This window comes from Enhydra lutris, unplaced genomic scaffold (genome assembly GCF_002288905.1).
Source record: "Enhydra lutris kenyoni isolate GAN:26980312 unplaced genomic scaffold, ASM228890v2 scaffoldscaffold31, whole genome shotgun sequence".
In the NCBI taxonomy this organism is placed as follows: domain Eukaryota; kingdom Metazoa; phylum Chordata; class Mammalia; order Carnivora; family Mustelidae; genus Enhydra; species Enhydra lutris.
The window spans coordinates 22195838-22217466 of record NW_019154115.1 but is presented as its reverse complement, the minus strand read 5'-3'; the positions used below and the strand labels follow the sequence as shown (position 1 = coordinate 22217466).

Sequence of the window (21629 nt, the reverse complement as noted above, 5' to 3'; positions counted from 1 at the left end):
CCTATGGCTTGAATCTGGGGCAATTCCATTAGGACAAGACATCGAGTCCTTAAGTCTCCGACTCCTAGCTCAATATGCTCAGTCACTTAAAAAAGATTGGTCCGCTAAACATCTATACGCCCATACACCTCCACTATACACGTCTTTGAACCCCCTAATCACTTCAGGGCTGCCCCTTAAGTGCAGAAGCTGCTGCACTTGCACAACTGCTGCAATGGCTGGAAAATTTCCTGCGACACTAGAGACAGGTAAATAAAGAAATTGCATTCGCTCTGAGGCAGGGGGAGGGGTCTCCTGCTAGTGAAGAGTTTACATAATGCAACGAAGACCAGTAAGCTCTGCAGACCTGTCAATGGAAATGCAAAGCTGAAGCTCCTCTTGTCCCACCATCTCTAAACACTCTTCAAAAGCCCGATCTTCCCTCCCAAAGACCCACAAAAATTACACCTAATAACGTATAACAATGTGCACACGCTCACCCCAACATTTCCTACCCACCTTTATTATTAAAATACGAAGAAAAAAAAAAAAAAAAACAAGGAAAAAAGAAAAAAGAAAAAAAACCTAACCTCCCACTTCTGAGACCAAAGTATGGAGTAACCAAAAGGAGCCGGGGAGTTTTCTCTCCGTTGAAGGGGCAAGGAGAACAAGGAGCTGCTTCAAATCTACACCACGCCCAGTAATGCAATGACAAGCCCTAAAAACCCCACAGCGGCAGGGCAGCCCCCTTCTCGACTTGGCCCAACTCAGGCCCCGTGGCCCAGCAGCCGCCCTCTCCCCCGGCCTTTCACAAAAGAGAATGGTTCAGTCCAGAGCATCACCCAGCACCTGATCCCTCACAACTGAGGGACGGGTAAGGAACCGGCGAGCGAGGAGGAGGATGAGTTACTGAAACCAGTTCTAAGAGCTTTAATTTTGCAAAGACTCTTGGACCGACAGTGATGAGCAGGCGTGAACGGGAAGCCTACCTGAACAAGTCCCGGTGCTTCCTTTCCAGCCAGCGTTTCAACTCACCCTCTCGGAGAACAAGGCGCCTTCCGGCGGAGCATGGCCAGCCCTCGCCTCAATCTAGATTGCTGGTAGTCCATTCTCCCTCGGCTCCGCCCACCTACCCCGCAACCCACCAATGGCAGGGCTAACGCCCGGCCTCTTCCAGCAAGGTAGTGTGAGTGCCATCCAGGAAGTCTCTCGAGAGTGGGAGGTCCTAAAAGGCTGAGAAGGGTACGTAGGCAACCACAGATATGCCTGATTGAAATAAAATCTGGCGGCAGCTTGCCTTTGACTGCTCAATTCAAGGCGTTTAGGCCTCTCGGCATCTTTTTTTTTTTTTTTTTTACCCCCGCCGGTGGGGGCGCTCTAAACGAAAACATTTAGTTACCTGTTTAGGGACGCCATCTTGGATCCGGCCGGTTCCTTGGGGACGGGAAAGAGAAAGGAGTATTTAAGGAGTTTGAAGCCGTTTCCCGAGTTCTGTCGAACTGCTTAGATCGAGCCCCAACATACGTTATGTAATCAGAATGTCCCCAATCACGATGGTCAGGAATAGGGCTTAATGTGGTTACAGGCAACAACCACCCCCCCCATATGAGTGAAGAGATCTTATAAATCAAAGCAGCAACAAAAATATTTTTTTTTTTTTTTTGGGAATGAGAGTGGGTTTTCACAGTCCTAGGATATTTCTTTATAGACACCTCACCACTCAGAATATCAGCATAAGACCAACGTAGGTTATATATCTATTCTAGATGCTTCATATCCTAATGCTTCAGTTGCAAGTTTTCCAGTGTTGGGTTTGACAGTACAGGGGCATGAGAGACTCACATAAATGAACAGGGTTTAGGGAAGACTATTTTTTAAAGACCCAAAATTAACCAATAGGCTCAAATGTGTGAGTACCGATAGAGCACATGATGGAAGCCTTCGAGGAGAGATTACAAGTGAAGAGGGTCATCAGGGGACAGCCTTAGAAACATAGGCTGCAAGAGAATAATCTCCTGGTAATAGCAGTTACACTAGAAAGGAAATAATTTTATTGTAGGTAGGTGACACCTGCGTGGGTCTGTCGGCTAACGTCTGCCTTCCACTCAGGTCATGATCCCAGGGTCCTGGGATCCAACCCCATGTCAGGCTCCCTGCTCAGCGAGGAGCCTTCTTCTCCCTCTCCCTGTGCCCACCGCTCCCCTGCTTGTGCTGTCAAATAAATAAATAAAATCTTAAAAATTATTATAGATGAAATTCTCTTGTGCTCAAAGACACTTCCCTATATTTCCTAGTATACACTTCTACTGCGATTACAACTTGCTACAGGAAGGCTTTGCTTTTTGAACTTGTGAGTGAAGGGAGTCCTTTCAGATCATTAACGGTATTTCTCCAGGCCCCTGGGAGGCTCAGGGGGTTAAGCCTCTGCCATTGGTCATGATCTCAGGGTCCTGGGATCAAAACCCAGTATGGGGCTCTCTGCTCAGCAGGGAGCCTGCTTCCCCCTCTCTCTCTGCCTACTTGTGATCTCTGTGTCAAATAAATAATAAAATCTTAAAAAAAAAAAAGGTATTTCTCAAGGAAAAACATATTTGCATAGTCACACATAACAGAACTCAGAGAAGGTAAGGAATCATAGGAATCAATACTTTGTATCACACGAGTAGTTAAGACTTGGCCAAATACATTTGGTACTGAGCAAAATCCATTGGCCAAATTTCCCCTTGGCTACTGCTATCATCATTATCAATTTGAGGTCAGTATTAGAATTTACCAAAACAATTTACCAGCTGTGACTTTGGTGTTTGTCTATAGATGTATATACAGCAATGATCTTAATTACATTTATGGAATGAAAACCAGTAGGTTCTTTTTGCTTATTTAGTACAAAATAAACCTATCAAAGGAACAAGTTGCAGGCATTTATGGAAAAGGGAAAGGCTGTGGCCTGCTCTACTAATTTCTACTATCTGTAATGATCTATAAGTAGTAGGATTTAGACTGTTTGTTTTAAGAAAGATTTCCAGTGGTCCTGCCCACACCTGCTTTTCCAGAAGCCTCTACTACGGGGGGGGGGGGGGGGGGGCTTGAACTTAGGACCCCAAGATCAAGAGTCGTTTCCTCTATCAACTGAGCCAGAAAGGTGCCCCTGGTGCTGGCCTTTAAAAGTCAAACAATGCCCTTTTTACTTCATAACTACCATTCTTCCCATGGAGGTGGGGAATCTACTTCCTGTAATTTTTCATGACCATTTCACTCTGAGTATCAGCAACTATCAGTACAAGTCATGAATTTGCCCCAGTAGTTTTCTCATGCTTTCCTTACTTTGGTGAAATATCCAGCAGAAGGTTATAAGTACTTTGCATTTTTTTTTTGTTTAATTTTTTAAGTAATCTCTACACCCAACATGGAGATCAAACTCACAATCCCAACACGATGTCCATGCTCTACTGACTGAGCGAGCCAGGTACCCCTCCAGTTACCAATGACAGAATCCCTGGGACTTGGAAATTTCTGTACAGAAACTACAAAATTATATTTAGTTTTGTCCCAGGCATGAGGGGGGCAGGCTAACCCCAAAGTCAACAGCCTCAAATCCTTTTGGGAATGAGGTAGGATTTTTTAAAAAAGCATAATCAAAGCACTACCCCAAATGTTCTCCCAACTTCCTGTGGTGTAGTGTTAACTATTATTACTATTACAGGAGAGCAAATGGATATATCTGCACTTAAGAGCACCAGGTGATGTATGAATGTTGAATCACTATACTGTACAATTGAAACTAAACTGTACGTTAACTGCAGTTTAAATAAAAACTTAAAAAATGAGTGTATCTCAAGGTGGCTTCTTCTAATACCTTTGATACAATTTCCTAGAAGGAGAGCATCTACATAGATTTGGGATAAAATCAGAAAAATTCACATGAAATATGAGCTGCTTGGATACATGCATATATGTTTAATAATGAAACAATTCATCAACAAAAAAATTAGAAAAATTCATGAGACCTCAATGCTGTGGAAGAGAAAGGGACATCAAGGCAGAAGATACAAAAACTGACCCAGAAGGCTGCCTGATGAGTGAAGCAAGGCAAATTTGCTTAGCATTTTAGTATATGCCCTTGAAAAGAAAAATGGCTTGGAAGCTGACAGCCTTACTGTATGCTGCATGGAATGGAGGCAAAGAGCCAGGGAAGGGAGAGAAGGACAAGGGGTAAGAGCAGTATGGAATCTAGGGTAAGCACATGAAAGAGACTGAGAGAGTTACAAAGAGATGACTCAAGCCTTTTGTTTCCTCGGCAGTCTACAATAAACTTGTTCCAAGTCTTTAAGTATGTCAGTCAAGTCCAATGATCACATAGTAAGTAGCACTAGGCACTGTGAAGGAATAGTGGAGGAAGCAGTTTACAAAAGTAAAGGGATAACATGGTTCCTGCTCTCAAGGAGCTTACAGCCTAGATGGGAGACAGATTCCACGCACAAAACAAATTTACAAAGTAACATAAATATAAATAAATATACATATGAATAAACAACATATGAAAGCTTAAGGGGTGCTGGGTCAATAATTATTTAGAAGTCCCTAGGTCAAAGAAGGCTTTCTGAAGGAAAAATCTGGGGACTGAGTATAATGTTAGCAGAGAATAGGGCATATGCAAAGGCATAAAAGTGGAAATAAACATGTTATGTCCAGTAAGCAGATTAGCTTGATTAGAGTAGAAAGTCTAAACAGGTCTTGTTGAGAAGTGTGGTGAAACAGTAAGGGGTTAATTTGGTGAAAAACACTGCAGTGTTAGGTCTGGTCCCTAAAACAAACAGGGAAAGAGGTTTTCTTTAGGTAGTGATGATAATAAGTAGCCCCAGGTCCAGGAACAACTCCACTGCTCTCAAAAGTTTAATAGTTACTCTGAGACAGAGAAACTAGCAATGGGATGGTAGAAAATTATTCAGCATCCTTGAGTAGTTCAAGTTGAAGGAACTGCCTTCTGCAAGAACTCTTACAAAGTGGCAAAGTGGCAAGTGAAAACAATCAATGAAATTCCCAGATACAGGGTCCACCATCCAAACGCCAGCGAGCCAGAACACAGTAAAATCAAGTGCTCAAGCACAATGTCCTAGACCCTTGTTACTAATTCCTGGTAGGGAGCCAATTGTGTATGCTTATAAAATAATTTATTTTTGAGCTACCATGACAATCAACTTTGATCCTAACATTTTAGAAATTAAAATAGGAGGATGAGAAGAGCCCTAATCTATAGGGAATGCTCACGTCCCTGAAGGAGGACAAGTCAGTAAGGGCCCAAGTTCTTCCCTGGTCTTTAAGTGGAAAGGCAAAACATCACACCTTGAAAAGAGGCTTTTCTCAGCCAAAGCAAGTAAGACCTCTTTCTTTAAGCCTATTGATCTGAAGCTGTTCCAGGAAGGAAAAAAGAGTCCAGGCTAGATATTCAGCAGCAGCCGGAGTCGGACCCTATTTCACTAGAGTTCCGCTGGGAGGCGCTGGTTCCTACTGATGTTGAAATACACTGCTGAGGACCAATCTTGATGCCATTTGCCTGTAAAAGAAAAAAGGCAAGAGTTCCCACCTCAGTGCTAAAGTAACTGGGATAAAAGGAATAAAAAGAGAAATCAGAAATTACATTTTCTAGAAGCAGATTTGGCTTTGGCAGGTAACCATGTGCCCTAGCCAAACTGTTGTGGAACAATAATCTTCAACAATAAAGATGAGATGACCAGTTCAGATATAAGTATTATGGATGACTACAAGTGACTCTTGTGCCCATTTCTTTTTTTTTTAAGAGAGGGAGGAGGGGAAGGGGCAGAAGGAAAGGGAGAGAGAATCTTTAAGTAGTCTCCAAGCCCAGTGCAGAGCCCAACGCAGGGCTTGATCTCACAACCCTGAGATCCTGACCTGCGCCGAAATCAAGAGTCAGATGTTTAACGGACTGAGCCACCTAAGCACCTATCTTGTGCCCATTTTTAAAGCGATAGCTGTATTTAGGTTTCACAGCTATGTGCAGTATCAGGATGAGATTAGGTAAGAGCAGGAGGAGTGAAAGAGTAGATATTAGCATACAATTCTTTTTCGTTTTGTTAAAACCCATTTGAATGTAAGATTTGCCCTAACAATAAATGTCTCTGTGCTTAAGTTAAGAAAAAAAAAAAGATTTTTTTTTTTGTTTTGTTTTGATATAGAATCTGCTTTATAGAAATGGCCCAATTGAGCAGTTAAGAATTATATCACCCTTAAACACTGGAATAGTAAAAACTGAGGTTGCAAAGGAAACTTCCCATATTGAATAAACATTTTACATTACCAACTAATCATCTCTTTAAGCATTCTGGGCCCCAGACTTGAGGAAAAAAAAACAAAACAGAAAATGATGACAGATTTGTGTCCCTACGTAAAAAAAAATCAAGTATGATTTGGCATAGCTTCAAATAGCATGATGTTAGAAAAGAAATGCTTACATTATAGAAAATTTCTTGTCCTCTTTAACATAAAACAAAGTTAACTGTCAGCCCCCCCGACCCTTTCTCACCTCATTGTGGACATCAAATAAACCCTGCTGGATCTTCCTATATATTTCTTTGGCTGTGTTAATGAAGGCCTGAAAGAGACATAAATCATATTATTAGGCTCAAGTTCAGATAGAGAAATTAGAACAAGGAAATACAAATATTATTCCCACTTGGACTTCTAAGGTATGAATTAGGAACCATTGAGACCAGAATAAAAAAATACAGAAGCCACCACCCCCAAGTTGCTCTTTCAAAAAGAAAACAGGGATTATATGGTATTTTGATACTGACCCAAAATGTTCCCTAGATTGGCACCTTCTCCAAATAAAACAAACATGCTCTGTTCTCAAATAATTACTAAAGATATAGTCAATAGTAGGCTTCAGAATAACTACAGTAGAACCCGTGAGACCCTCCAACTAAAATACTTACAAATAACACTGGTGTCTAATCCGCACTTACCAATTAATGTTACACAAGGCAAAAGTGAAACTCCACTATAGGAATCAAGGCCAAAAAAAAAAAAAAAAAAAAAAGACAATTCCCTCAAAGGGAGACATGTAGTCAATGGGACCACAAGATATCCTTTTCTTACCTATGGTCTTATAGAAGAAAATTCTGAATAAAAGAATAAAGATATGATGTCATCTCTCAAAAGCTTTCCCTACTCTTTCCCAAGTAATACCTCTTCAACATTGCAGGCTGTTTTGGCTGAAGTTTCCATGAAGATAAGTCCATGCTCCCGAGCAAAGGCCTCTCCTTCTTCTCTCTTCACATCCCTACGGGACTCTAAGTCACTGCAAGAGATTAATTGGGAAGACAACTAAAAAGAGATCCAAGTGAAAGAAAAAACTCTTACTCTAAAAGAATCCCATGGCTGTTTCAACCACTAATTAATAATACAAAAAAAAAGGAAATCCTACATGACATTCTCTTATACAGGGTTACTGACTTCTGTAGCTTCTCGGAAAATTGTTCTTTAACTTCATGACAGGTGCTGCATGGTTGAGGATAATACCGTATTCTCTTATGGAAAAAAAAAGGTTTATAAAAAGTTAGGCAAGCCCCACAGTTACTCAAGGTTTACTGTGCTCCATGTTTCTTTTTGGAATGAGATCCAGTGAGAGCCAAGGAAAGAAGATAAAAGGGAAATTCCAGTTGTTAGAAAGGAGAAAGCCCCATCCCATAAAGTCAGATGCCCCATCCCATAGCAGTGTCTTCCTCTTTTACTGGAATCAACCCATAAGAACAGAGAATGTCAGGAATAAGAACACAGCTGTCTTAATTCTCACTAGTCTTATTAATAACATATATAATAGCAGCTTGCCACCAGGGAAATAAAAGACTCAAGACAAAAATGTATAAAGTTGGGTGATATGAGGGGAAAAAAGATACAGCCACAGACTGAGAAACAGAATCAGGTGTATGGAAACACTTTATGACAAGAAAGGATAAAAGGCTGCAGATAAGGTAAGGATGGACTGTCTGATTTCCATTTTTCTAACTGGAAATTTGCATTTCAGAGATTTCCAGTCTTCCAACCATGAAAAGAAATCAAAGAGTAAGCCAACTGTGGGGCGCCTAGGGGGCTCAATTGTTAACGTTTTCGGCTCAGGTCGTGATCCCAGAGTCCTGGGATCAAGCCCCACATTAGGCTTCCTGCTCAGCGGGAAGCCTGCTTCTCCCCTTCCCACTCCCCCTGCTTGTGTTCCCTCTCTATCTGTCAAATAAATAAAATCTTACCAAAAAAAAAAAAAAAAAAGTAAGCCCACAGAAGAACAGCAAATCTATAAAATATCTATTTATCATTCACCAGCTATGTGAAGACCAGGGAAGAACTACCCATCTAAATGTCTACACCTAGACCAGCTGCTCCTCTAAGCTCCAGATCTCATCTATTTGTCTGTTCTTCATTTCCAGTCTGATGTGTAAAAGGCCCCCAACACATACATCAAAATAGAACTTGATCTTTTCCCCCTAACTACTTCTGCCCCAGGCTTCTACATCTCCATTCAGCACAGAAGCTAAATCCTGGATGTCATTATTTCAATACCTTTTCCTTCTTCATTCCAAATACCCAATTCATCCCAAAGCAAGGAACTTCCAAAATGCACCTTAACATGTGTCATCATTTTCCCTCTCTCTGGTGTTTATCACCCCAGTTCACACCATCATTCACATTTAGACTACTGAAAGAACATCCCACTGCAACCCCTGCTCCCCTCCAGAGTGATCTTTTAAAATCTAATCAAGCCACGTCTCTGCTTAAAACTCTTAAAAGCTTCCCGCTGTATTTAGAATAAAATACGTAAGGACTGAAAGTGCTGAATTCTGGCTCCTGCTTACCTTCCCAACCACATCTCGTACCATTCCCCCTTGATTCAGCCCAACATACTGATTTCTTTCAATACCATGACCTTGCCAAGGTTCTTCCCAGTTCAAGGTTTTCAGTTTGTTCAACCTATCTGATACTATTCTCTTTTTCAAACCATGCCCACTGAACTCTTACCTATCCTTCAGATTCCAGCTTAACCATCACCCTTAATTAAAAATAGTACCCTGGTTTCACTTACTTGTGGAGCATAAGGAATAACATGGAGGACATGGGGAGATAGAGAGAAGTGAGTTGGGGGAAATCGGATGGGGAGACAAACCACGAGAGACTGTGGACTCTGAGAAACAAACTGAAGGTTTTGGAGGGGAGGGAGTGGGGGCTTGGGTGAGCCCGGTGGTGGGTATTGAGGAAGGCACATATTGCATGGAGCACTGGGGTGTGGTACATCAAAAATGAATTTTGGAACACTGAAAAAAAATGAAGTTTTAAAAAATATTTAAAATAGTACCCTGTTACTCTCTTTTATAGCACCTTTCTTTCCTTCACTGTATTTATCACAATTTGTAATTAGACATAAATCCCTTTATATTTAATATTTATGTCGCCAATAAACTATAAGCTCCATAGAATCAGGGGCATGACTCTTCTCACCTTGTACTCTCAGGATCTGGCAAATAGACATTTAGAACACAGTTCAAATAAGTAAGTATAATAAGTCTGTGGCCACAGCTCTCTCAAGGTACACTTAAGGCACTACTACAAACCCACTAGAGTGCCACAGGATACTTTCTTTTTTTTGGCCACATGATAAATTTTCGAGGGAAACGCAGTTAACACTCAACATTAAAACACCACATGAGTTATAAGCTTAAGACTGTTTGCAAGATCACTGTCAGATCAAAACAGATCCTGTTCAATATTTGCATATGTTTGTGGAACCTGAATTTTTGGCAGTTGCTATGATAAAAAGCAAGTACAAAATTGGGGTGCCTGGGTGGTTCAGTCAGTTAAGCTTTCAACTCTCGATTTCAGCTCAGGTCATGATCTTAGGGTTCTGGGATCAAGCCCCATATCAGACTCCCTGATCAGCGGGAAGCCTGCTTCTCCCTCTCCCACTACCACTCCAACTGCTTGTGTTCCCTCTCTAGCTGTCTCCCTCTCTGTCAAATTAATAAAATCTTTAAAAAAAAAAAAAAAAGTCTTTGACCCTCATCATGATCTCAGGATCCTGGGGTTGAGCCCCACATGGGCTCCCTGCTCAGTAAGGAGTCTGCTTGTCGTCCTCCCTCTGCCTGCTGCTCCCCTTGCTTGTGCACTCTCTTTCTCTCTCTCCTCGTGCATGCATTTTCTCTAGGTAATTAAAAACGTTAAAAACAAAATGGTTAAAATGAAAGTCTACCTTATGCATATTTTACCACAACTATTTTTTTATTTTTTTTAAATAAAGAGCACCATAAACTAAAGAAGTTTAGGGACCAAGTAGTTCAATGTCCACAGAGCACTTACATGACTTCTGGTCCTTATTATTTCTACAAATAAAATTTTACCTCTTATTCCCAATCAGCATGATAACCATGTTGGAGCTGGAGTGTTGCCGGGCATCCTCTAACCAGGAGGTTAGGTGGTTGAAGGTTTCACGCCTACAGCAGGAAAGTTTAAAAGTGGATCAGAGGTCCATTTCAAAATGCCAAAGGAATTCCAAACACATGGGAAAAGGGGGAAAGCTACATGTGTAAAAGAAAATATTAGAGAAGCCTTTCCCCTTTAGTATTCTTACCAAAACCAGAACACAGGAAAGAAAAAGATTTTGAGAACATGGGGAAAAGGCTCCCTCCTGCCCACCTGATCGGACTCACCTGGTGATGTCATACACTAGCAGTGCTCCAGCTGCTCCCCTGTAGTAGGAACGGGTGATAGAGCGGAAGGATTCTTGCCCAGCCTTTCCCACCAACATGGCAACAAAAAATTCCCAACAAAACCAGGTTATTTCCAGAGAAAGGACTTGATCACATGCCACTCTAACACAAAGAACTTAACTTTATGACAAAGACATTCTCATACATTTTCCAATATCCTCTAGGAGAGAACAACTGGAAATAAGACTAGAAACTCAAGAGCATTTCAATCCCCACATGATGCTGAACACATCACATTAACCTATTTATATTCTTTTATCTGTAAAAAGGAAACTATCTTAGAATGCTAATTCCTTGTGTAACAGAATTGGGTCCATTCCAATGGGTCAATGTAGAAAAGCAGTCAGATACAAAGCGCTTAAATTGAGTATACGCTGACACTTAGTGTTCCACCACTAAAGGTGGGACTACCAAGGGATCTTGTCATAGCAAGTAAGAACAAGGAATAGGGAAAGAAGCCCATGGTCCAGGACAGAGTTTTCCTTAAAAAAAACAATATTCAGGGGTGCCTGGGTGGCTCGGTTGTTAAGTGTCTGCCTTCAGCTTAGGTCATGATCCCAAGATCCTGAGATAAAGCCCCACATTGGGCTCCCTGCTCAACACGAAGCCTGCTTCTCCCTCTCCCGCTCCCCCTGCTTGTGTTCCCTTTCTCCCTGTGTCTCTCTCTGTCAAATAAATGAATAAAATCTTTAAAAAAAAAAAATATTTATACTCATCTCATTTCCAAATGGGGCCAAGATATTTATAACTGAGCATTTTTTTTAAAGATTTTATTTATTTATTTGACAGAGAGTGATCACAAGTAGGCAGAGAGGCAGGCAGAGAGAGTAAATACTAATAATATTAGTGAATAGTATTCAGTAAATAGTATTCAGTGAATACTAATAATAACACAAATAGGAAAACTGAACCTCAAAGGGGTAAATTAGCCAAAAGTTATAAAATCCATAACTACTGAATACACAATTAAACTCAGGATCTTAGTGTACCCTAGCTCAAAGGTTTGTTCTATTAGCCATTACATCATACAATCTAAACCTGGGTTTGAAGGTGAGAAGAGAGCTCCAGTACATTAATTGTAAGGTTATTTTTCCAACAACATGAGACTCTCTTTCTACAAGAATAATACAAATGTTTTAGTGAGCTGTGTGCCTCTTAGAACACCAAAATTAAAAATAATTCTAAAGAACTTTGTTGGTGGGGTGCCTGAGTGGCTCAGTTGTTAAGCATCTGCCTTTGGCTCAGGTCATGATCCTGGGGTCCTGGGATCGAGCCCCGCATCAGGCTCCCTGCTCCACAGGAAGACTGCTTCTCCCTCCCACTCCCCCTGCTGTGTTCCCTCTCTCACTGTGTGTGTGTCTCTCTCTCTCTCAAATAAATAAATAAAATCTTAAAAAAAAAAAAAAAAAAGGACTTTACTGATAATATTAATGTTACTTCAAGATTTAAAATATGTTTTTCCTCTCTAAAGAGCTCACTTAACGTTTTATTTAGTCCCAAATAGTTTTAGGTCTTAAATTATTTGATGCCCATTTTGCTTTTACCTTTTTCTTCTCTTCTGCTGCTGTTGAAAGGCCCCTCCCTCCCTCTGTTGTTCTAGGAACTAAAGGGAAATCTTGAGGGAGACCTATGTGATGGTTGAAGCACATGGCAGCATTTAACTTTAGCAGCCAAAAATACTTCCAGGGGCTCATCAGAAAATGCCTCTTAAAAACAGATCCCTCGGGCGCCTGGGTGGTAGCTGTAGGTTGAGTGTCTGACTCTTGATTTCAACCCAGGTCCCGGTGGTGGGATCAAGCCCATGTTGGGCTCCCCACTGAGTGGGAAGTCTGCCCTTCTCCCTCTGCCCCCTCCCGCTACTTGCAAGCATGTCTCAAGCTCTCTCTCTAAAATAAATAAATAATTTTTTTTTTTTTTTTAAAAAACAGTTCAGTCAGTTAAGCATCTGCCTTACACTCAGGTCAAGATCCCAGAGTCCTGGGATTGAGCCCCATGTCGGGCTCCCTGCTCAGTGGGGAGTCTGCTTCTCACTGTCCCTCTGCCCCATCCCAACTTTTTTTTTCCTCTCTCGCTCTCAAAATAAATAAAATGTATTTAAGTTAAAAATTAAAAATCAAAAACCAAATCCGTTTACTTCTTCATCTCAGTCTAGTTCATCAATGGTTTTGCTGAACCAATAACCTAGAAAGAGTGAGTGGTTCAATTTGGGCTGGTCTGTGTTGATATTAGGTATCTTTGTCCAACCCCATTAAACAAATCTGAATCAGCATAGAATTAAGATGAAGATATACAGTATATAAAAAGAATTAACACCTTTTGAATTTCTCCAAAGTGGAAGAATTGTCATATGGTTTCAAGATATATAAAATTAAACCTCACACAACATGGGTTTGAACAGCTCTGGTTCATTTACACGGATTCTTTATAGCACAGCACTGTAAATGCATTTACTCCCTCATGGTTTTCTTTTTCAATATTTAAATTTTTTTTTTTTAAGCCCCAATGCAGGGTTTGAACTCACAACCCTGACATCAATACTTGAGCTGAAATCAAGAGTCAGATGCTTAACTGAGCCACCCAGGCACACCTCTCCCTTAAGGATTTGTTTGTTTGTTTGTTTGTTTTTAAGATTTTCATTCATTTATTTTTTTTTAAGATTTTATTTATTTATTTGACAGAGATCACAAGTAGGCAAAGAGGCAGGCAGAGAGAGAGAGAGGGAGAAGCAGCCTTCCTGCTGAGCAGAGAGCCCGATGCGGGGCTTGATCCCAGGACCCTGGGATCATGACCCGAGCCGAAGGCAGAGGCTTCAACCCACTGAGCCACCCAGGCGCCCCGTTCATTCATTTATTTGACAGAGAACGCACACAAGCAGGAGGAGTGCAGGCAGAGGGAGAGGGCGAAGCAGGCTCCCCTCCAAGTAGAGAGCCCGATGCAAGGCTCAATCCAAGGACCCTGGGATCATGACCTGGGCCAAAGGCAGATGTCTAACCCACTGAGCCACCTAAGCATCCCTCTCTTATGGTTTTCTTTCTTTTTTTTTAAGATTTTATTTATTTATTTGACAGACAGAGATCACAAGTAGGCAGAGAGGCAGGCAGAGAGAGAGGAAGGGAAGCAGGCTCCCTGCTGAGCAGAGAGTCAGACATGGGGCTTGATCCCAGGACTCTGGGATCATGACCTGAGCCGAAGGCAGGGGCTTTAACCCACTGAACCACCCAGGCGCCCCTCCCTTACGGTTTTCTTAACAACATTTTCTTTTCTCTAGCTTACTAGAAACAAAATGTGTGTTAATCGATTTTTTTTTGTTATGGGTAACCCTTCTGGTCAACAGTAGGTTATTAAGAGTTAAGTTTTTGGGGATGCCTGGCTAGCTTAGTGAGAATGGCATGTGACCCTGGATCTCAGGGTCATGAGTTCAAGCCAAAGCCCCACGCTGGATGTAGAGATTACTTAAAATAAATAAATAAAATTTATTTAAAAAGTAGTTAAGTTTTGGGGGAGTCAAAAGTCATATGCAGATTTCTGTTTATGTCCCTAACCCCCACACTGTTTAAGGGTCAACTGTCATTTGAAGTATTTATTCCTATGAGTCAGAAAGGCTCATTTCCTAACAATCAAAATGCATTCTTGAAGTAAAACACAAATGAGTTTGGGATTGACCCGTATTTTATATTAACTAGAGTATAACGCTTCCTCGTTTAGCATGGGTTATTTGGGCAATTATATGTACAGAATGAAAAGGGATAAAAACAATATACAGTTCTCCGGGGGCATCTGGCCGGCTTGGTGGAACATGCAACTCTTGACCTCAGGGTCGTGAGTTCAAGCCCCATATTGGGCATGGAGCCTACCAAAAAGGAAAAAAAAAAGGTAATACAGCTCTCTAAATCCTTAGCAATAACCAGAACAGTGACAACGAAGCACTAGGTAACTTGATCTCTTTAAAAATTCCCTCCATGGGGCGCCTGGGTGGCTCAGTGGGTTAAAGTCTCTGCCTTCAGCTCAGGTCATAATCCCAGTGTCCTGGAATCGAGCCCCACGAGCCCCACATCCCCGCATCAGGCTCTCTGCTCAGCAGGGAGCCTGCTTCCCCCACTCTCTCTCTGCCTGCCTCTCTGCCTACTTGTGATCTCTGTCAAAATAAAAAAAAAGGAATCTTTAAGAAAACAAAAATAAAAATTAAAATACCCTTCACAATAATCCCTAAATATTTTCACGCAGGATGACTTTGGGAGTATGTGAGAGAATGGGGTCAACAAAATGGGAAACTAACTTGGGTAAACAAGGAGTAGATCAGGAATGACAAGGGAAAAATGATCAGGCTTACCCAGAGAATGGCAGACAAGAAACACAATACATTATAAACAGGAATCTTTTTTTTTTTTTTTAAAGATTTTATTTATTCATTTGACAGACAGAGATCACAAGTAGGCAGAGAGGCAGGCAGAGAGAGAGGGGGAAGCAGGCTCCCCGTTGAGCAGAGAGCCCGATGTGGGGCTCGATCCCAGGACCCTGGGATCACGACCTGAGCCGAAGGCAGAGGCCCCAACCACTGAGCCACCCAGGCGCCCCTATAGACAGGAATCTCTTAAAAATTTCAAATACAGGGGCGCCTGGGTGGCTCAGTCATTAAGCATCTGCCTTTGGCTCAGGTCATGATCCCAGGGTCCTGGGACTGAGCCCCACATCAAGCTCCCTGCTTGGTGGGAAGCCTGCTTCTTCCTCTCCCACTCCCCCTGCTTGTTTTCCCTCTCTCTCTGTCAAATAAATTAATAAAATCTTTGGGGAAAAAAAAAAAAGTTTGTGGGGTGCCCAGGTGGGTCAGTCAGTTGGGTGGCTGCCTTCGGCTCAGGTCGTGATCTCGGGGTCCTGGGATGGAGCCCCACATCAGACTCACTGCTGATCAGGGAGCCTGCTTCTCCACCTCCCTCTGCTACTTCCCCTGCTTGTGCTCTCTGTCAAATAAATAAATGAAATCTTAAAAAAAAGAGTAAGTGTGGAATATTCAGAGGTATATGGCTAGTGCTTCCACTATTAGAGATGTAAGTCTGTTCAGAAGGGCAAAAGGTTATTAAAATACTTGCAAATACAACCAAATAATGTACAAGAGAATATGATTCTAGTTAAAAGCACCTGTTAATCTAGTTAATCAGCACACCCAGAAATGGTAACAACCATGGAGGCCACCAGAAAAAGACTCTGCAAAAAGGGCTTAGAGCAACTTACTTACAAGGTAACAAGTTAACTTACAACTGCAAGTTAACTTACAGTTGACTCTGCAACAAGAGGGGAGTTAGGGACCCTGGCCACCATGCAGTCATATAACTCCCTTGTATAACTTCGACTCCTCCAAACCTTAACTACTAATAACCTACTGTTGACCAGAAGACTTACCCATAATGTATCATGTTAATCAACACGTTTTCTATATTATTTCTATTAAATATTGTATTTTTACAATAAAATAAGCTAGAGAATAAACTATTAAAATACACTTACAGTACCATAGTGCATTTATTGACAAAAATTAACATATGAACAGACCTGCACAATTCAAACATATTTTGTTCAAGGATCAATTGTACTTTTAAGACAGATACCTGCATGCATAGGGAGATGGAGGATGGGAGGAGGAGAAAGGGAGAAAAAAAGGAAAATCACTGTACTGCTTACAGCTCTAAAGGCTTCAGCTCTTGAGTTTTGAAAAAAAATCAAATAATAAGTAAACAAAAACAGATTTTAGCTGAATATTAAGCAACTCTGTGCTTGCTTTCTTTAACTTCAAATAAAGATGGGGTATTATTTTTCTCAGAGAGAAGAAAAGATACAAATTAAATGAGATAATATATGTAAAAGCAATTTATGTGGATAAAACAAAATTATACGAAGTCAAGCTAAATTTTGGGAGTACCACATTTGTCAAATTTTAAAATATGCATAAACTTTGACCCAGAATTTCCATTTCTGGGCAGGCATTCCACAGAAATTCTCAAACATTTGCATAAAGATGTGGTAATCAAGGACATTCAATGAAAATTTGCAAAGGTAAAAACTGGAAACCTGAATTTCTTTTTTTTTTTTTTTTTTTTTTTTTAAAGATTTTATTTATTTATTTGACAGAGAGAGAGATCACAAGTAGGCAGAGAGGCAGGCAGAGAGAGAGGAGGAAGCAGGCTCCCCGCTGAGCAGAGAGCCCGACGCGGGGCTCGATCCCAGGACCCTGGGATCATGACCCGAGCCGAAGGCAGAGGCTTTAACCCACTGAGCCACCCAGGCGCCCCTGGAAACCTGAATTTCAATCATTGGGAGGATCTTTAAATAAATGATGTTACAGACTTTTTAATGAGTCTATATAGTGGTTAAAAGGAATGAGATAGAGATAGATGAATTTACATGGAAGTATCCAAAACATAGAAATTATTAAGTAAAAAAACTAATTCACATAGCTAGGTCTACTCAGCTATGATTCTATACAAGTAAAACTAATAAGAACAAAATCACTACCATACATTTGTACATGTGTATGTATCTGAACACAAAGAAAAAGTCTAGAAGTATAACCACCCGAAACATTCCCACTGGATAGGCAGAAACCAGGAACTGAAGGAAGAGGTTTATGTGTGTAAAAGGGAACATTCAAATTTTACTCTATACACTTACATCGTTTGCTTTTATTTTTACTAGGACAAACTCATACACTACTTGAATAATTTAAAATAAAAATACAAAGATATGGCATTCAGAATTTTAACCGTAACAGATAAAAGTGAAAACTCTTCCCCTACTCTTATGCCTACCATCATCCCCACCCTCATAGCCCCTTGCCCCTGCATCAGCCTTTACTGTTCTGTTTGGATCTTGGTCAGGGACTAAGTAATTCTGTTCTCTCTTACCGTATCCCAAATTTGCAGTTTGATTTGTTTTCCATCAATGTTGACCATACGGGCCCCAAACTCTACACCTGTCAGTGAAGAGCAAAACAAAGGATGTGATTCTCATGAACATCACCCATGTTGAAAGGTTCATGTTTTTCCCCAATATGCCAACTGATTGCTTCTCTGTCTGCACTCAGTACCACTAAGCCTATTACTGCTATTTGCTACAATTAATTTTGTGTTTCTTAAACCTTCATTTTCCTCCTAGAATTAAAAATTAAAATCTAGGTAATAATGACCTCAGGAATGTAACCAAAAAGCAGATATGGAGATGAAACTAATTAAGAAGTAGAAAAGGTGAATAAATTTTTAGTAATGTTAATACTTAATTTTCATTTAATTTTGTAACTTTTTAAAAAAATCTAAAAATTTTGAAGTATTTCCTGAAATTTTCTCAAAGTCACTCCCTAGTCCAGTATTTCCTTTTTTGCAATTCCTTAATTTTTTGTTTGAGAAAAAAGCCTACCTAAGAAATATGTTCTCAAGAATGATACATTTCAGATCTCTACTAATTCCCACAGTTTATCAGAAAATAGCCTTCCTCATAGGATTATGGAAACTGACAGTCTGAATAAACATTTTAGTCTACCTGGCATTCATCATCTTTCAAGTAATGTTAGGACAAAACTTAAAATTGAAGGTTGCTCAAATTGAAAATAACTGGGGTGCCTGGGTGGCTCCGTGGGTTAAGCCTCTGCCTTCGGCTCGGGTGATGGTTTCAGGGTCCTGGGATCAAGCCCCATGTCCAGCTCTATGGTCGGCAGGGAGCCTGCTTCCCCCTCTCTTTCTGCCTGCCTCTCTGCCTACTTGTGATCTCGCTGTCAAACAAATAAATAAAATCTTTAAAAAAATTTGAAAATACTTGATCATAAGTCAGACAATTTGTCCTACATTCTATTTTCATATGGTACTTTTACTAGAGGAATTCTGATTTCCAAGTAAGAAAGAACACTAAAACTTAGCTTCTGCTAAAGGGCTGATAGATGCCTATTTAGTGGCTCCACACACAATATTATCTGGACTATCTCTCTCAGATGCTGCAGTTAGTAAGACATAAAAAAATGTTTCTTACTACTCTAGACTGCTTCATCAAGAACAGTGATAACTAGTGAAAAAAATCACTAGATTTTTTTTTTTTCCTTTTTGGACAACAGAAATGGAATTTGAATAGCAAATTAAAAAAATAGAACTTGGGGGCGCCTGGGTGGCTCAGTGGGTTAAGCCGCTGCCTTCGGCTCAGGTCATGATCTCAGAGTCCTGGGATGGAGCCCCGCATTGGGCTCTCTGCTCAGCAGGGAGCCTGCTTCCTCCTCTCTCTCTGCCTGCCTCTCTGCCTGCTTGTGATCTCTCTGTCAAATAAATAAATAAAATCTTTAAAAAAAAAAAATAGAACTTGTCTTCTATCCAATTTCCCCCAGTTATGCACTCAGAGATCCTTATATTTTGCATGTATTTTCTATCCAAGTGTCTTATCTTGGTATATGAGACTGAATTCAGGGGCACCTGGGTGGCTCAGTGAGTTAAACCTCTGCCTTCCGCTCAGGTCATGATCTCAGGGTCCTGAGATTGAGCCCCACATCGGGCTCTCTGCTCAGTGGGGAGCCTGCTTCCCGTTCTCTCTCTGCCTGCTTCTCTGTCAAATAAATAAATAAAATCTTAAAAAAAAAAAAAAGACTGAATTCAGAAAGAAACAGTCTACACAGGACTCTGGTAAAAACTTATCATTTCATTCCTCCACTTTAAAATTTGTTATTTGTAGGGCGCCCAGGTGGCTCAGTGGGTTAAGCATCTGCCTTCATCTCAGGTCATGATCCCAGGGGCATGGGATGAGCCCCACATCAGGCTCCCTGCTCAGCAGAGAGTCTGCTTCTCCCTCTCCCTCTGCTGCTACCCCTGCTTGTGCTCTCTCACTTGCTCGCTCTATCAAATGAATAAATAAAATATTTTTAAAACTTCTGTCACTTGCTTATTACCTTTAGCTGTTCTATAACTTGGTCTCTAATTTATTCTCTAGCTTTATTTTTTGTCACTCTCCTCTTGAAATTTCATGCTCCAGCCATATTAAATCACTTTCTTTTCCAAAGGTAGTCTGATCGGACATTCCTGATCATTTGCAAACATTATTCTCTTCTTGCCCTGACCACCTTTCCATCTCTACAACCCCTGTGCCAGGCTAACTCCTATTCATTCAATTTTCAGCCTTTCCAGTAGAGGCAGCAGCCTCTCCTCCCCTTTTACCATAGGAATTTAGTTATCAGCATCTGTTCCAGCCCACCTCCTATATTGGCAGACTATAAGCTACTTAAGGACAGGCACAACGTTTGCCTAGTTAAGCGCTATATATCATTAGCACCTTTTACACTGCGCTCACTTCATATCAACTTATAAAGATATTTTCCTATAGATGTTATCCTCTAAATCCTTTTCTAACCCCATTACTTATTTGGCTTTGAATAAGGTGTACAGGAGCAGAAGTAGCTTCAGATTTCAATAAGGTGGTATCTGGAAGTAGTAATATGGTAATAGGAGTTAGGGATTTTATTTCATTTTTTTTAGATTTTATTTATTTGACAGAGAGAACACAAGTAGGCAAAAAGCAGGCGGGGGGGGGGGGGGGGGGGGGGGGGCCCGGGGGGGAAGCAGGCTCCCCGTTGAGTAGAGAGCCTGATGCGGGGCTCAGATCCCAGGACCCTGATCCCAAGACCCTGAGATCATGACTAGAGCGGAAGACAGAGGCTTTAGCTTGCTGAGCCAACCAGGCGCCCAGGAGTTAGGGATTCTACTCAGAAACTGCATTTGCATGGCAAGAAGGCTAGTTTCAGATACATTACTCATTTGGAGTTGGGTTATGGAGATTATGGAGAAGGGGTTGCTGAAGTCCCAGGAGGCCCCTGCCTTAATACAAATGTGCAGCAAATGTTTATGCCTTCCATTATCACCAGTGTGATTTTGGAATTCTACTATACTCTTTTCTTTAAAAGTCATTTGCTTCATCTACCTTCTAACTCAAGTCTGGGAGGGCTCTGCAAATTTACTACTTCCTCTCCAACATACAAAAATATCTGCGTGTTGGTGATCACTTTGAAAAACATATGTGATGTTTCCACTAACTTACCACAAAACAAGGTGAGTTTTTTAATAAACAGTTAAGCTTTCGTGGAATTTTCCATAAACATACAAATTATATTTAGGGGGTAAAAGCCCCAGGACAATGAACCCATATCTCACGCCCATCTCTGAAGTTACCTTTCAATGATTTACTCCCCATTTATCAGCATTCTGTTAGTCACTCTTTATTTACCATAACTTTCGACTAGCTTAAAAATAGGAAAAGGTAACTTTTCACTTGGAATACCGAAGCCAGCTAACTTCCCACTTCAGCTAGTCAGGTTTCGTTATCTCTTCTGCGACAGGTAGGTGGACCTACCTATTGTGAGGTCGTGGACAGGCTGGAACCGCTTGTCTGTAAACTGCAGGAGGAGACATGACTTCCCCACACCTAAAAAAGGAAGACGCACGTTCTATGAGTCACGCGGCCCAAGAACAATCTCGAGTCCGGGCGTCCCGGGATGGGGAAGGGGAGCCCCGAGCCCCGCCCCCGGCCGCCCCGCCCCCGCCCGCTCTTCATTTAATCGACCAGCCCACTAAATGAGCCCCGCCCCACGCCCCGATTTGTGAACTTCGGATCCCCGCCCCAGCCGTGAGGGCAGTCGCCCGCAGCTTACCTGTGTCCCCGATGATGATGTACTTGAAGAGATAAGCATAAGTCATGGTCCCGTTTCCTCTGGATTCCGGGTCCGCCCGACTTCTACAGCCACTAACCTCCGGCCTCTCTAGCCGCGCAATCGACCGCTCTCTGGCCCCTCTAGCCCAGATCACGTCTCTATTGCTCTCTCTGAAATCCTTTCTCGGTTGGAGGGACTGTAATACCCGGACTGCA

At 41.4% G+C, this 21629-nt stretch overlaps 2 protein-coding genes across 5 annotated transcripts in view; both read right to left on the bottom strand.

The window, feature by feature from the left end:
• Positions 1-1024, bottom strand: part of LOC111153161 (chromodomain helicase DNA binding protein 8) — a 62099-nt gene extending 61075 nt beyond the window's left edge. For all 3 annotated transcript variants that reach the window (XM_022511972.1, XM_022511974.1, XM_022511973.1), the window contains exon 1: positions 969-1024. The gene's annotated coding sequence lies outside the window, so the exon portion shown is untranslated. The remainder of the gene's footprint in view (positions 1-968) is intronic.
• Positions 1025-3967: 2943 nt separating this feature from the next.
• LOC111153220 (RAB2B, member RAS oncogene family) lies at positions 3968-21524 on the bottom strand. Of its 2 annotated transcripts, XM_022512106.1 has the most exons (8): positions 21415-21524; positions 21117-21188; positions 17648-17715; positions 10692-10774; positions 10383-10475; positions 7186-7297; positions 6521-6589; positions 3968-5533 (listed from the first exon to the last, which is right to left on the bottom strand). In XM_022512106.1, the coding sequence occupies exons 1-8, from the start codon at positions 21458-21460 to the stop codon at positions 5426-5428; spliced, it is 651 nt and encodes a 216-aa protein (XP_022367814.1). In that variant the 5' UTR covers positions 21461-21524; the 3' UTR covers positions 3968-5425. The 2 variants fall into 2 exon arrangements, with proteins under 2 accessions (XP_022367814.1, XP_022367815.1); XM_022512107.1 differs by lacking the exon at positions 21117-21188 and having other exon boundaries at positions 21415-21460.
• Between the last annotated feature and the right edge of the window lie 105 nt (positions 21525-21629).